Below are 13851 nucleotides of genomic sequence, written 5' to 3' on the forward strand. Positions count from 1 at the left end.
GGCCAACAGGCGGCTTCTGTCCCAGCCCAGGCAGCGCCTCCCGGCCGGGTCGGATCGAGCCGGGCCGAGCCGGGCGGGGCGGGCCCCGGGAGGCCGCTTCCCCTGGCGGCGCTCGGCACTTCCCGGCGCTCGCACACCGCGGGGAAACTCTTCCTCCGGCCCGGCCCGGCCCCCGCTGACGTAGCGCTGTCTGTGCCGCTGCCGCGGTGGGCGGGGGTGGCGGAGACGCGGGCCGGGGCTCGGCGCTGTCAGGCGGCGGGGCAGGGCGGGGGCGGCGGAGTTCGCTGCCCGTCGGGCGCGGGTAGAGGCGTCCCGGGGATCACGGAGAGAAGGGCGAGGGGCGGGAAGCCCTGCGGGAAGGGGCGTCCGCCCGCACCGCGGCGCCAGAAGCGCCCGGGGCGGTGTGAGTGGTGGTCCCGGTCCGCGCAGGACCTTGGTGGTCAAGCACGTTAATAAAGGCGGTCGGGGAGGAAGGCGTCCCAGGGTGCTTTATCCACGTTTGGTTCACCACTTTATCCTGTGAGGAGGAGGAGGAGGCGTGGGGCCGGGCCGGGCAGTGTGGAAAGCCGCCCGGCGGGTGTGGAGGAGCGGCAAGCCCAGCCCGGGGAGCGCGACCCCCGCTGCGGTTCCCGGCTGGTGGCGGCCGCGCTGCTCCCCCAACAGGCAAAACTTTCTACACTCACACACACAGAGAAACACACAAGCACGGCCGGGGCTGCCGCCGCCGCCGCTCGCTCGCCCCACACACACACACTGACGTCTTTTGCGCATTTCCTGCGCTGGAGCGAGCGGCGGAGCGGCACCGGCAGCGGGCGGGGGCTGCGCGGAGGGAGGCGGCCGGCGGCGGCCGAGGGGAGGCGGCGGGGGCCGCTCCGCTGCCGGCGCCCCCCATGCGCGGGGGTCGCTCCGCTGGGTCCTCGGCCTTGGCGGCGGCGGAGCAGGAGGCGGCGGCGGCGCAGGACGGGCGGCTGCGGGCGGCGGCGCGGATGGAAGGTCCCCGGGTGGATGTTTGCTGAGCGGAGGCTGTGCAGTAGGCAGGGCTGGTGGGTCGGCCGGTGTTTCTGATCCGTGTGCGTGTGCGTGTGTGTGTGTGTGTATGCGTGTGTGTGTATTGTTGTGTGGCGCACGGGCAGGACTGGCGTGTGCGGGAGCCCGGGATCGCTGCTCTGCTTCCTCTGCGAGAACTGATCCAGGATTATGGTCAGGGTGAAGGGAGAAGGCTCTTGCTTACCCCTGGATTGATTATGCTCGGGTTTTGATAGCATTCGGGGGTTCCTGCAGCCGCGGCCGCCTCCCCCTCCCTGGCGGCCCCCCTCCCTTGTTTTCCGTTAGAAACACGGGCAAGAAAATAAATGTATTCACTGGGTGTCGCAAGAGCAAAGGCTAAATAATCAAAGGTAACAGCAGCAGCCAGGCGAAGAGACCCGCACCGTACCCTTCTCCCCCACCTCCCAGACCTGCCCTCCTATTTATTGGCGAGACCTCCCTCCCTCCCTCTCGGTGCGAGTGCGTTGAGCGAGTGTTTGATCCCGGGAAAAGTGCAGCTATCCAGCCATGGTGGTTTTCAATGGCTTGCTGAAAATCAAGATCTGCGAGGCGGTGAATCTGAAACCCACGGCGTGGTCTCTGAGGCATGCAGTGGGTCCCAGGCCACAGACCTTTTTGCTGGACCCTTACATCGCCCTCAATGTGGATGACTCCAGGATCGGGCAGACCTCGACTAAGCAAAAGACCAACAGTCCTGCTTGGAACGATGAATTTGTCACCGACGTTTGTAATGGCAGGAAGATAGAGATGGCTGTTTTCCATGATGCCCCCATCGGGTACGACGATTTTGTAGCTAACTGCACTATACAGTTTGAGGACTTGCTGCAGAATGGGAGCCGTCACTTCGAAGACTGGGTAAGTGTTCACGCTGTAGATACATACATGTACATACGATTTTCAGTGGCATGGCTCTGGATGCAACATCTGTCTTGCAGAGCTAGGTTACCAAGGGCATGTAATGCCTCTGAAGGCTTTTCATTATTTCCACACTTTGTTATACTGAGATAGTCATGGTTACTATATAACTAATGCATGTTATCTACAGGCGAGGCAGGAAAGAAAAATATGTTGAATCTAAGTAAGAGGTATGTAGTTACCTCGCAAGTTTCTGAAATTATGTGACATAAATACAAATCTAGTTGTCTTAGTGAGTCTGAAGAACCCAAACCAAATGCATCCATACCAAACATTACAGCAAAACCCAGATCCAGCGCTTAGTTGAGTTTCATAATTTCAGGGTGAATACTCTTGGTTAGCCTGGCAATGATGAACCTTAAAAATCCAGACCTGACCTCTGATACGAGACACCTCAGGGTCTTCCTGTCACTTGAGAGCTCACTGCATCAACACTGATGCTCCTCCTTCCTTCCTTCAGATGATCGGCCCCTCTATGCACAGCTCTAACGCAATGCTTCTTCAAATGCTCAAGACTGGTGAAAGGGTCCTAGTGGAATTTGAGCCCAACTAGAGAAATTCTGTTGTCTGTACACACAACGTGTCTTAACAGCTTTCACAGCATCTTTAAGACCCAGAGGCTAACAGTGCCTCAGTGGGAGTACAAAAAAGCTGGAAAATCCTTGCTCTGATATCCTCAGGTATTGTGATTTAACAGGGAGAAACTAATCAAACAATGAAGAAACGGGAAATGTGAATATGCACATTTCACATTTCTGCAGTTAACAGTTAAAGGGTGGATATCCTTTAAATGAGATGTATAATGAAACAATAGTAGCTATCATCTCATTTTCAGTGTGCCCTGCTCAACCAGCCATCTGAAATTATATATGCTCATCTTTTTATGTATTTATTTTTCATGGTCAAGGATACTATCTAGTAGTTTTTTGGCAAACAGACAAAAAGAAAAAATAGCTAGGGTTAATGGGTCTGAGTTTTATGTATTCTTTGGGGCTTCTTTGCTTAATACAGTTATGTAGAGATGGGGAAATGATGAAAGAGCATGAAAGAATTAAACTCTATTTATGCTGATTAGTAGCTGATCAACTTTGCTGTTAAAACTTTTATGTTTACAACTTTAAAGTATTTTTCATTTTTGCTGCCTGTGTGTTGTATTGTGGTAATCAGGGTCTAGATTATTCTGACGCTCTATAAAAGCTACAAATTAGTAAGCTCAAATGTTAAAAGTGGAAAGGAGTGGATAGGAGGAAAAATAGCTATAACAGGAAAAGACAAATGCAGCAGTATTGCAGATGTCTTTTACCTGTATTGAATGATAATCAAGTTGGGACTCTCCTGAAATCAAGTGAGGTTTCATCTTTGAGACCAGTAGGATGAGGAGATCTGCACAGATTTGTAGTGAAAGAATAGTAATTTTGTATGTTCTTTTTGTGCATCGTACATGTTGTGAGTTTGTCATCAAATCTGGAAGAACCTTGCAGATTCCAGATGCCTGGTTTGAATTTTGGTGGGACTGCAGTGCATCCTGGCTCTGATATTTAAGGTGAACTCAAATGTCTGAACACATTTCTTAGGTAAACAGTGGAATTTAACAGGTTGAGGTCCATTGTAAACAGGATCTGTGAGGAACTAGATAGCTGAATCAGATAAATGCTGGCTTTTATTGCATCAGGATTCATTGCTGTCCAGCATTCAGTGGCTGGGAGGAGATGAGGGAGTGACTACGCTTGTTGTCTGTTGATGTGACAGAATCGAGGACATGGCAGTGGATCATAACTGGTCAGCTCAATAAAATGCAGCTTCTGAAACATCACTTGTTTTGTACTGTAAATCCTTACCATTAGGATTGTGTTCATGTACTACAAAAACAACATACGCCTCCCCCTGTATCACAGTTAGACTGGGGGGGGGGGGGGGGGGGGGTGGGGGGGTGGTAAGTGTTTATTGTGCTTTACCCTTTCCAAAATCTTCCTGTTTACTGAGTGTGTCACTGTAATTCTAATTCTGAGTGTGCTTACTGGATTAATAGATAGGGACCTTCAAAGAACTGGCTCTTACAGAATCACACTGGTTTTGGGTCTTTTTTCATTGAGTTACAAGAAGACCTGTGGTCATGACATCTCTGTAGAGTCCATACTGAAGTAAACAGATTTATTGGTATCTTCATCAGTGTCTAGAGTCTGTATTAAAACCTGAAAAAGAAGTTGTCTGCAAAGTGAGTGGGTTTCACACTATGAGGAAAATGCACATGGCCTAAACCAACATTGGGCTAAGATCTGCTGGTATGATACAGTCAGTTTTTTTCTGTCTAGTAAGAGGACTAGTTCCTTCATTTCACTCTTGGTATTTAAGGCTGATATTTTTGTAGTACTCTTTCTGAATTCTGTAACAAGCAAATTAAAACCAGCAATCACAGTGACCCATTCTTCTTTACTGCCTGAAATATCAAATAAATGCAGGCTACACACTTGAAATCCACTTGAAGACCATCAAGCCTTTTTATGCCGTTCTGAAGGTTTCCCTTTAAGCAATCCTTAAAGTTGGAACTGGGTACCAAGTACTTGCTGAGTGTGATCAGAGTAATTACACTGCTGCCCCTCCTTACCTTGAGCATGATGCAACAGTTACTGCAGGACTGGACAGTCACTGCTGAAGGAGGATTGAGAAAATGTTCATGTGCTGAGAACAGGTCTTGTAAACATATTAATAGCTTTAATGCTTTTGATCTCATATAGTACTGCATGGGGCTTTTTTGAGGAAATTTTAGAATTTGTTTTATAATATCTGTGCTAGGGTCAAAGTTATGTTTCTAGGTTTCTAGGTTCTTGTCAGAAGTCCAAAATGCAAAAAAGATAGACAAAAGAAAAATTATTTTATTGGGCTTTTTTCCCCTAAGAGGAAACTGTTTCACATTTTAGCCAGATCACCAAATTTGATTTACTTTTGCCATTGTTCAAATCCTTATATTTTTTTCTCAGATGAATTTTTTAGGAAAATGCTGGATATTTTTCTCACTCTTAGGCCTGTGCTATATACGGATGCCATGGTTACAGTGGAAACACTAATGATAAACAAGTGCAAAGCTTGAAATCACAATAATGTCTACTGTATTAATACAAGTCAGATAGATATGCAAAATCCTGGTTCCTTTCATCTACAGAGTGTTCAGCAGTTGCATTTAACCTTATGACACATATACTCCCTGAATATATATATATATATATATATATATGTATAATTTTTTTTAAATTATTCAAAGTTGTGGTGTGAAACAGTGATTCAGAGTTTACTGGATGAAAGCTTTAAAAAAATACATAGTTTTGTGGGGGTTTGGTAAGATCAATAGAAAACACTTGTTTAGGTTTCTAAAATAGGTATAGTGACAATTAAAAAGATGGCTGCTTTTCCAGTAGTGCATCAATACAGACATAGCACAGTAAAAGTGTCAGTTTTGCAGGTTTTTTTAGTCATGGTTACACTGCAGTTTTAAAGACAGCTTTGGATTTATGACATTTCAGGCTTTTTGTAAGTGCAGAAAATGTCATACAGAATGGCACTGAGTATTCAAGAGGATGCTGGTGAACTTACTCTTTGAAAAACAAAAAATACAGAACAACAAACAACTTGCAAGTTCTGATTGAAAAACAAACTAGCAACTTGACAGCTCTGGCTATATTTTTTTGAGTTAGGTAATTCAGGTAATAATAAGGTATGTTTTTATCTAGCTTTCTTACATGTGGCATATGTAAATGATTCACTTGAGTTGGCATTGCAGCTACATTTTAATCAGTGGAATTGAGATCAGGAAGGAAAATTCCATTGGTATTTAGCCGTGTGGTTCCACTCCTGCAAATTATCATGATCAATGTTTATGTGTGTGGATGATTGGTAGTATGGGTTCTGAGTTCAAGTCCACTTTCCAGAGTTGATGACAGATGAAATCAGCATGATTGGACCTATGCCAAGGATTCCATCTAAGGGTCTTAGCCATTAGCCTGGCAGTACATGAGAAAACCTATTGAGTTGTCCTAAGAAATCCTTTTGCTGGCTGAGTAGCAGAACTCACTAAATCAGTGAGAACATCAGAACATTTAACAAGAAAAGCCTCTATTTCCACTGAAAATAATTTACAGCTATATTTAGGTTAATGAAAGAGATTTAATTTTCTGCTGTCTTAAAAAAAATCCCTTATGCTATCGGGAAAAAAAAATAAAACAGATTTTAGTGAGCTTTTCTTTGCTAAAATATCTTCCATACTATTTCTCTTCTTTCAGTGCATCTTCTTCAGATCAAATTTAAAACATTATACTTTTTTGAAAGCATCCTTTCATATTTCCATTTTGCCAATGTGAAGTTAGTACTGTGCCACCATTGTATAAAGAATGTTTATTATGAATTAATATCTCAGTAGCAAGTGGATGATGAGTTATAGGAAATGGCATGGGGAAGAAGTTGCAGTCTATACAGTTAAACACCTAGGTTATCTGAGCTCTGAATGTCACCCAAAAGGCAGTAGCAGGGGAGGAATTAAAGTGCTTCAGTGTCCTTGGTCCTGTGAGCTGTCCATGCATGTGAGAAGTAGAACTGTCTCTTTCCAGTGCCTCTAATCTGAATGAAATGGAAAGACTGCTTAGTTGCTTTTTTTTTTTCCTTTTTCCTTCTTTTAATGCTATTTCTGTTTTTGGAATGGGAACTCCTTTCAGTCAGCAGGTGATCTGTTGTAGCTGGCAGACAGAGAATGGAATTGTCATCATTGTAGTGCAGGTCACCCTGTGTGTTCACCTCTGCTTGTGCTGTGCACTGCTGAGGGCTGGCATTGGGCTGGCAGAAAGTGACTGTAGCATATTTTCATTTTTATTTTCATCTGCTGACTGAATTTATTTGTTCTGGTGGTGCTGAAAGGCCTAGGATTTCACTTGCAAAAACTTTAGATCTCATCTAAATGTGGTTCATGGGCTGCTGAAAAGCTGTTATTGGAATCATATTTGTTGAGATGAAAGGGAAATTGCTGGTGTCCTGTTTGAGAGGTTTCTGCACGAAAAGGTGGTCATGGAGCAAGGTCTGTCAGGCTTGTGGGGCAAGGCTGAGAGCTACAGGAGCTCAACAGGGTTTCACAGGGACTCTCTCATTCTGAGGGTAAGTGATTTTCAAGAGGAGCTGAGAGATTTTGGAGAGAACTTTGTACAGATAGGGGTCTTCCTTGCCTTCTCCCACAGTCTGTCTCCCTCCTGTGCCTTCTCTTTTCTCTCTCTGCTGGGGATGTGGTACAGTCACACACAGCTCACCCACTGTCTTGTATCAATCCTTTTCTACAGCTGCATAAATCTACTCCTACTCCCTGCTAGAAATGTTCTCTCTTAACAGCTCCTGCTTACCTGCAGTGCTTCCCCGTCTGCTGAGAGGCAATAGAGGGGGAAAATGCTGCCTCTGCTGTTGTTACTGCAGGGAGAGAGAAAGGGCAAAGTGGGGAAAGGAAGAGATGAGGCATGGGGAGAAACCTGGAGGAGGGTAATGAATAGTTGCTGCCGCACCACTTACTCCAGCTGCCCTTTTGGCAACAGCAGAAAGCTACACGTGTAGGAGACAGGGCTGAGCTGGCACAGGCAAATGGGCTGGTTGAAGGCTGTATGGTGGTCACTGACCCGCTTTGGGGTTTTTTTGGCCTGCTTTGCTGAGTTTTTGAAGTTTCACTTCAGATGTAAAAAAAAAATCGCTCAGGGCATGAAAAGTGTGTAGTGGAGCATGCATTTCACTTAAGAGTGAATTATCATAGCTGTAGGTCAGGAGTTGATCCCACCACCGATCAGAATCTCATCTTACTGTTGCTAATACCAAATACTGATACAAAGTTCCACACTGAACTCTGTAGAAAGTATTTGTTAGAAAAAAGTTACCAGTAGCAGAGTCCAGTTCATAGGTACTGGATCAGATCTAGACTTTTACAAAATGTCTGAGTGGAGTGAAAACAATTCCTGCATGTCCTTCTTCTACCAGTTTTAAGACAGTGCATGTGCCAGTTTTAAGCATGTACCAGTTTTAAGACATTGCATTCCAGCTTAGGTGGTTCCACAGATACTGTGCAGAACTTTGTGTGTCTGAGTAAACCGCTGATCCCAGTGAACTGGGTTCACTGGGTATCATACAGGCCAGTTTAAATTATTCCCTCAATAGGGACCTGTGCTCCAAAGGAAAACCAAGAATAAATAACAGTGAATGACATCCTTTACTTGTATTTTTTTCTTACTGATTTATTCTTCTGCAAACCTTGCATATGTATGTCTGGTTTCTGCTCTCTAACATCAAACTGTATTTCTGTCTTCCATGTCCAGAATTCTTTAAATATTGCCAAAATGAGGATTTGATTTAAGTTGGAATTGTAGAACTTGGCAACTAAATGTGATTTGTTTTCACTCTGTAAATAACTTTCATTTAAATGAACTTTTTGCATTTTTGGGTTTTGAAGGGAGACTGAATACAGTTTGGAGACAGGAGCTTTTTGGCTTGGAATTGGCTGGTTGAATTCAGTTCTGCTTTACCCAATACTATCTTAATCCCCTTTCCCCCACCCCAACTATTATCTTATAAGAGAAAGACATCTGCAGTTCATAGTAAGAAAGGGTTTGGGAACAACAGAGCATGCAAGTAATGGGATATTTGTGATCAGAGAGGACTGAGAAGTGACTTTTCCTCCATCCACATGGAAAGGTAAGGCTGGAAGTATTTGGATATGGACTAAGATCAGAAGTCCATAGACAGCTTGGAAAACTGACAGTTTGGGCTGGGGAGGATCGAACAAACCATTTTGCCAAGCTGGCCAGAGCAAGGCCTGAAGAATGGACTATTTTGCATTTGACTCTTTTGAGTCATGCAAATTGTAGAAGTTACAAGGGTTTCAACCATTTGGGGGGGGAAAGTGGTTACTACAGATGGCTGACAAAAAGTTTTAACCTTGTGTTTGTGAGTAAATTTTTGTTTGGCAGGCAGTCACTAGACAATTTAAAAAGTATATTCAGTAATATTAATATGAAACTGCAGCTATAAAGCTAATAAGCCATTCTAGAGATTGGGTAACTTTCATGGCAGTTATGTACTTTGCACTATATTTTAGTAAAGAAAATGCAAATGAGTATGGTGCAAGAACATCTGCAGAATTCTTATCTACTCTGATCATTATTCAGTCAGTAGCTTGAATTGCTAATAAAGTTGATTTCTGAGTGTCCTCTCACTTGCATTCCTCCATGAGTTAAAAATGTCAATGATATTAAAGTATAATTGCTGCAATTTAACAGAAGTTACAGAAGCCAGGATTTCACATATTTCTGAGTAGCACAGCTAAGAAACCTAGAGAAATTGGCATGTTCCGTTAAATATAACAGGAGTTTTAATGTTTGTTTTATTGGAAGCAGTGTTAGAGAAATGCTACACAGTTCTATGAGATTTTTTTTTTCCCCCCCTGAACTCTTTAGGGCTTGAATTGTTGAGGAACAGAAATAATGTCAGACCATAGCTTTTAAAATTAAAAAGTTTGATTCCATCAGAGGCTTGCAGGCAGCCATTTCTACCTTATATTGGCTAACTTGAGCTGATTTGATTTTTCCAGACAATAGAATCATTTTGCTTGTTTCTGGTGTCCTGCTGGGCAATTTCATCACAGGCAGGAGCAAAAAACCATGAATATTGGCTAGATGTTACCAAATAAATTTCATGTCTGCAGTGTTTGAACAGCAAGCCCCCTTGGTATCTCTGTATCTTACATGAAGAGTAGAGAAATGTAATACTTGGTGTTTCCATCTTTCAGTACTTGAGAGTATAAATAAGTTACAGGCCTCTATTATGGGGGACTGGGATTTCTTATGCATTTAGAACTCTCCATTCTTCAGTACATTGGCCTTTTTTTTTATATCATTAAAAGATAGATGGCTTTGACAATGTTAATATTTATATTTAGAGAGTGATGTGGTAGCAATGCAGCAGATATAATAGTGGTGGAAAGATGAAGGAAAGACTGATGCATGCTCTGCATAGGTGATGAAGAAATGGCTGGAATTACTTTGCTTTGTTTCACAGGTTAAAAGCCAGCAATACAGTAGTGCCCTTCCCTGTTTTCCTTCGATTTCCTCTTTATCATCTGTTCTGTCTTTATGCTGCCAATTCTCCATCTTTCTTTATGTGTTCTGGCTTTAAGATGGTCAAGAAATTATAAGGCAACTTTTGAAATAGTGCATAAGATTTTGATGTTGGCAATGCTAGCAAGCTATGTGAATGAAATATCCTGCTATAGATCTCCACAGAGATCTATTCCAAGTACAGTTTTCTTGCTGGGACCATATTTACTCATTGCATATGTCTTTCTGGCATCTGTCAACTTCCTTTATTTCAAGGTGAGATTGATCCATGGCCTTAAAAAGTGATGTCTGAGAATGTATTGGAAAAGAAAAGGCTTAAAGTCATTCATGCTGCATCCACTGTGTTTTCTCTCTCACGTGGCTCCTTTTGGATTTACTGAGGAATCTTTTTGCTTTTCTGTTCCTCTGAGTTTTGTTGTCTTTTCCTTCCTTGTGACCCCATAGTGCCTTGGCACCTCTTGAACCTTTGACCTCTTGGCCCACTTTTCTCCTTAATCCACCACTATCACCTTGCCCTCAAGTCCCAGCTGATGTAACCTTTCCTTCATTTTCCATATCATTACTTCCCTTATCTCCATAGTGCCATTATTCCCAGCAGTCCAACTCCTTCCCCCTTTTTGTCACTCTGGTGGACCAGTAAGATCCTTGTGTCAGTAGGACTCAGAAGCATCCCGGTGTCTGAAGCTCTGTGGCATTTGCCCAGCCGCTGTCATCCCGAGCACGTCCCCACTGTGCTGCTCAGCAAGCAGCAGGGAGCTGATCATACTCGTGGCTGTTGGAGCTGCTGTTTTCAGTCACAAACGAGTGATGCACCGAGTTTCCACTTAGTTATACTACTGAGGTGTTTGAAGGAATAAATGTAATATGTAGGTTTGAACTTCTGGCAAAAGTGCTCTGGTATTAGCAGACTCAGTGGAGTGTTGTAGGAACATGATCTGTCTCTGAAAACTGGACTCTCCCAAGCAGTGAGAATACTATTGAAAATTTTTAGTTGGTACTGACTTGGGATTTTCAGGAGCTCCTCATCACAGAAAATACCTACAAGTGTTTGGTAATTGTTTTTCTAAATTTTATGTGAAATGGTGCTTTCTGTCTTCAAAAAATTCCAGTCCAAGCACAAGTCAAAAAGGCAGACTGGGGAAGCCAAGAGAAATATTAGAAAAATGCTCACCAGTGTAAAGGGCTGCAGTGATAGTTGAGAAGCAGCCTATCAGCTCAGCTTTGCTTGATGTCCCTAACTCAAAATATTGAGGGGAGAGGCAATAATGGAAATTTTGCTGGGGAATTTTAGAGTTCCTGATGCTTTGCAATATGTGGTGTTTCTCTTCAAGGAGTTGATATGTTTAGACGGACAGCCAATATGATCGATTCCATGATTCCCAAACTTCTAGTTGTTTCTTAGTGTCCCATATAGCTTCAAGAATGTTTCTACTGCCCAGTTTGAGGGAACTGTAGGATTTTTTCTGTGTAATTCAGTGGAAGCTGGTATAGTATTATTACATTAGAGCTTTTTTCTGTAGTGATAGGTGGGTTAGACCACAAAGAGTACAATAATGAAATTTGGATATGATATATAGGGGTAACATTAGTGTGTACTAATGACACTGGGCTGAGATAAGCTATGTTAAGTTTTATCACACCCCTTTACTCTTCCTGCTAGCAATTTCTCAGAGCCATGCCAAACCTCTGAAAGGAAGAAAGAACAAAGAAGAATTTCATTAACACCTCATGCCTATTTTTTAAAAGTGTTATCCATAGAATCAGAAGCATGTGGCAGGGCTTTTCACCTAAAAAGCAGAACCTTAGGCTTCTTTCTGATTACCCTTTGGCAATACTTTATATATATACGTATTTATATATTTATAGATATATAGATACATTATGTAACTATATTATAAGTTATATATCTATATCTACATATAACTCAAAATAATATTAGTTTAGTAGTCATATTTGGGAGGTAACTTTGCATATGCATTTTTATAAGGCTGGATGAAAGGTTTTAAAATACAAGTTCAGCTAAACTTACATTGAACAATTCTGAGGAGCAGCTCAGACACTACGACCTAGACAAGCTCCTATAATCTCTTTACGTGCTCTTTTTTTGCCAGTCCATGCTCATTCTTGTCTGCTTTGCCCATTAGTTGCAAGAGGCCTTGGGGATAATGTTACCTTCTAGGATATATCATTTAGCAGAAATGTTGGGTCATGATTCTTTTTTGAAGGGTATTCACTTTACTGTAGTAGTATGATAACAAAAATAGATGAGGAGCAATTGACCTATGTTCTTCACAGTCCAGAACAGTGTAAAAACCCAGAAACTTTTCCTGTGTTGGTTTTGTTCATAAGTAGATGTGTGAATAAGCAAAAGCAATATGCCTTAAACAAACATACAAAAATTGGAAGTTTGTAGTGAGTGCTGTACATTAATGACTGGAGGACAGACAGAGGTAAGTTGTCTTGCACACAGATTCAAAGCTGATGTTGCTATATTGATTTTAATGGGTAGCTCTTTGAGTGGTATTCTCTGTTGCTGAAACTATTGAGAGTATGTGTATCATTTAGTTGCATACATACTGATTCCTCTGTGCTCCCAGCTAGTAACATCACCATCAGTTGAATTCCTTCTGTGTTTAATATTGAACTTTATGTATTTCTCCAAATTGAGACCCACTGTAAATTTTTCAGCAATGTGGAAATTACATGAAGAATTTAGGCTCCTCAGTCAGCAGCCTTTTTAAAGTGTTGTCTAGCTGTCTGTTCATGAGTGGCTGTATCTGTTGCCATAGAATCACAGAATCTGCTGAGTTGAAAGAGACCCATGGGGAATTCAGCTTCTGCACAGGTCACCCAAGAATCACCATGTGCCCGAGAGGCTTGGTGCTGTGACCACTCTCTGGGGAGCCTGTTCCAATGCCCAACCACCCTCTGAGTAAAAAGCCCAGTCAACACAGCTTCTAAACTCTGTGCAAAAGAGTTTGTGAGTACATTGTGAACTGCTTGCAAATGTGTTTGGTCAGAATTGTCAGTTCTGACCATCAAGCCTTCTCTTCAGTTTGGTAATATGTGTTGTTTTGGGAGTGGTTTTGTTCAGGGCATTTTTAAACTAAGAAAAACCCCCAAAACCTTAACATTTTTGGGTTTGTTTTGGCTGACACTTCATTAATAAAACTATAGTAAATCACTGGATATTTGAACAAATTAAATGAAACTGATCTCTAGCCTTGTCTGAAGGCACTCTGGACATCAAAATGACAGTCATGTAACAAACATTACATTTGGTTTAAAATGTGTGCTCTCCAACCAAGAACTGTTTTGCTGTAACAGTGTTATTAATACCATAAAGCTTTCAAAACCCATAGTGTATTCTAAAGTTTATGCTTTTTAAAAGTCAGGCTTAAAATCAGATGTGAAGTGTGAGAATGTCATTTTGTCTTTCAGGCTGTTCCTGGAACACTGAGATTAAAAAAAACATCTGACTGAAAGGGAAGGCAGGCAGAGTGAGAAGTGGGGGCACCTCTGGTGAAGCCTTTTCTCCCTGTAGCAGTCTCCTTGCTGGAGACTATATGGGCTTCTCCTCTGTGGGACCTGGACATAATTGTGGCAGTGATCAGTAAGACAAATTACAGGCCAAATGTTTTGTAGAATTGCCAAAAAGTTTGCAGCTCTTCCAGCAACTGTGAATCAGCCCTGTACCCTGTTTGTAGACTTGCAAGCAAAATCTGCTTCCCAGCAGCAGTGTGCTGCTCTGCAGAACCCCTCT

The 13851-nt window shown here is 42.7% G+C and overlaps 1 protein-coding gene across 1 annotated transcript in view; it reads left to right on the plus strand.

Annotated features, from left to right (window-relative positions):
* Window positions 1–866: 866 nt before the first annotated feature.
* The window catches only part of PRKCE (protein kinase C epsilon), a 286716-nt gene continuing 273731 nt past the window's right edge, over window positions 867–13851 (plus strand). Inside the window, exon 1 of the mRNA XM_041413572.1 lies at window positions 867–1902. Coding sequence (XP_041269506.1) covers window positions 1555–1902 — 348 coding nt within the window. The 5' untranslated portion in view covers window positions 867–1554. The remainder of the gene's footprint in view (window positions 1903–13851) is intronic.

Source organism: Onychostruthus taczanowskii, unplaced genomic scaffold (assembly GCF_017590055.1).
Source record: "Onychostruthus taczanowskii isolate IOZ18803 unplaced genomic scaffold, ASM1759005v1 scaffold42, whole genome shotgun sequence".
NCBI classification, from domain to species: domain Eukaryota; kingdom Metazoa; phylum Chordata; class Aves; order Passeriformes; family Passeridae; genus Onychostruthus; species Onychostruthus taczanowskii.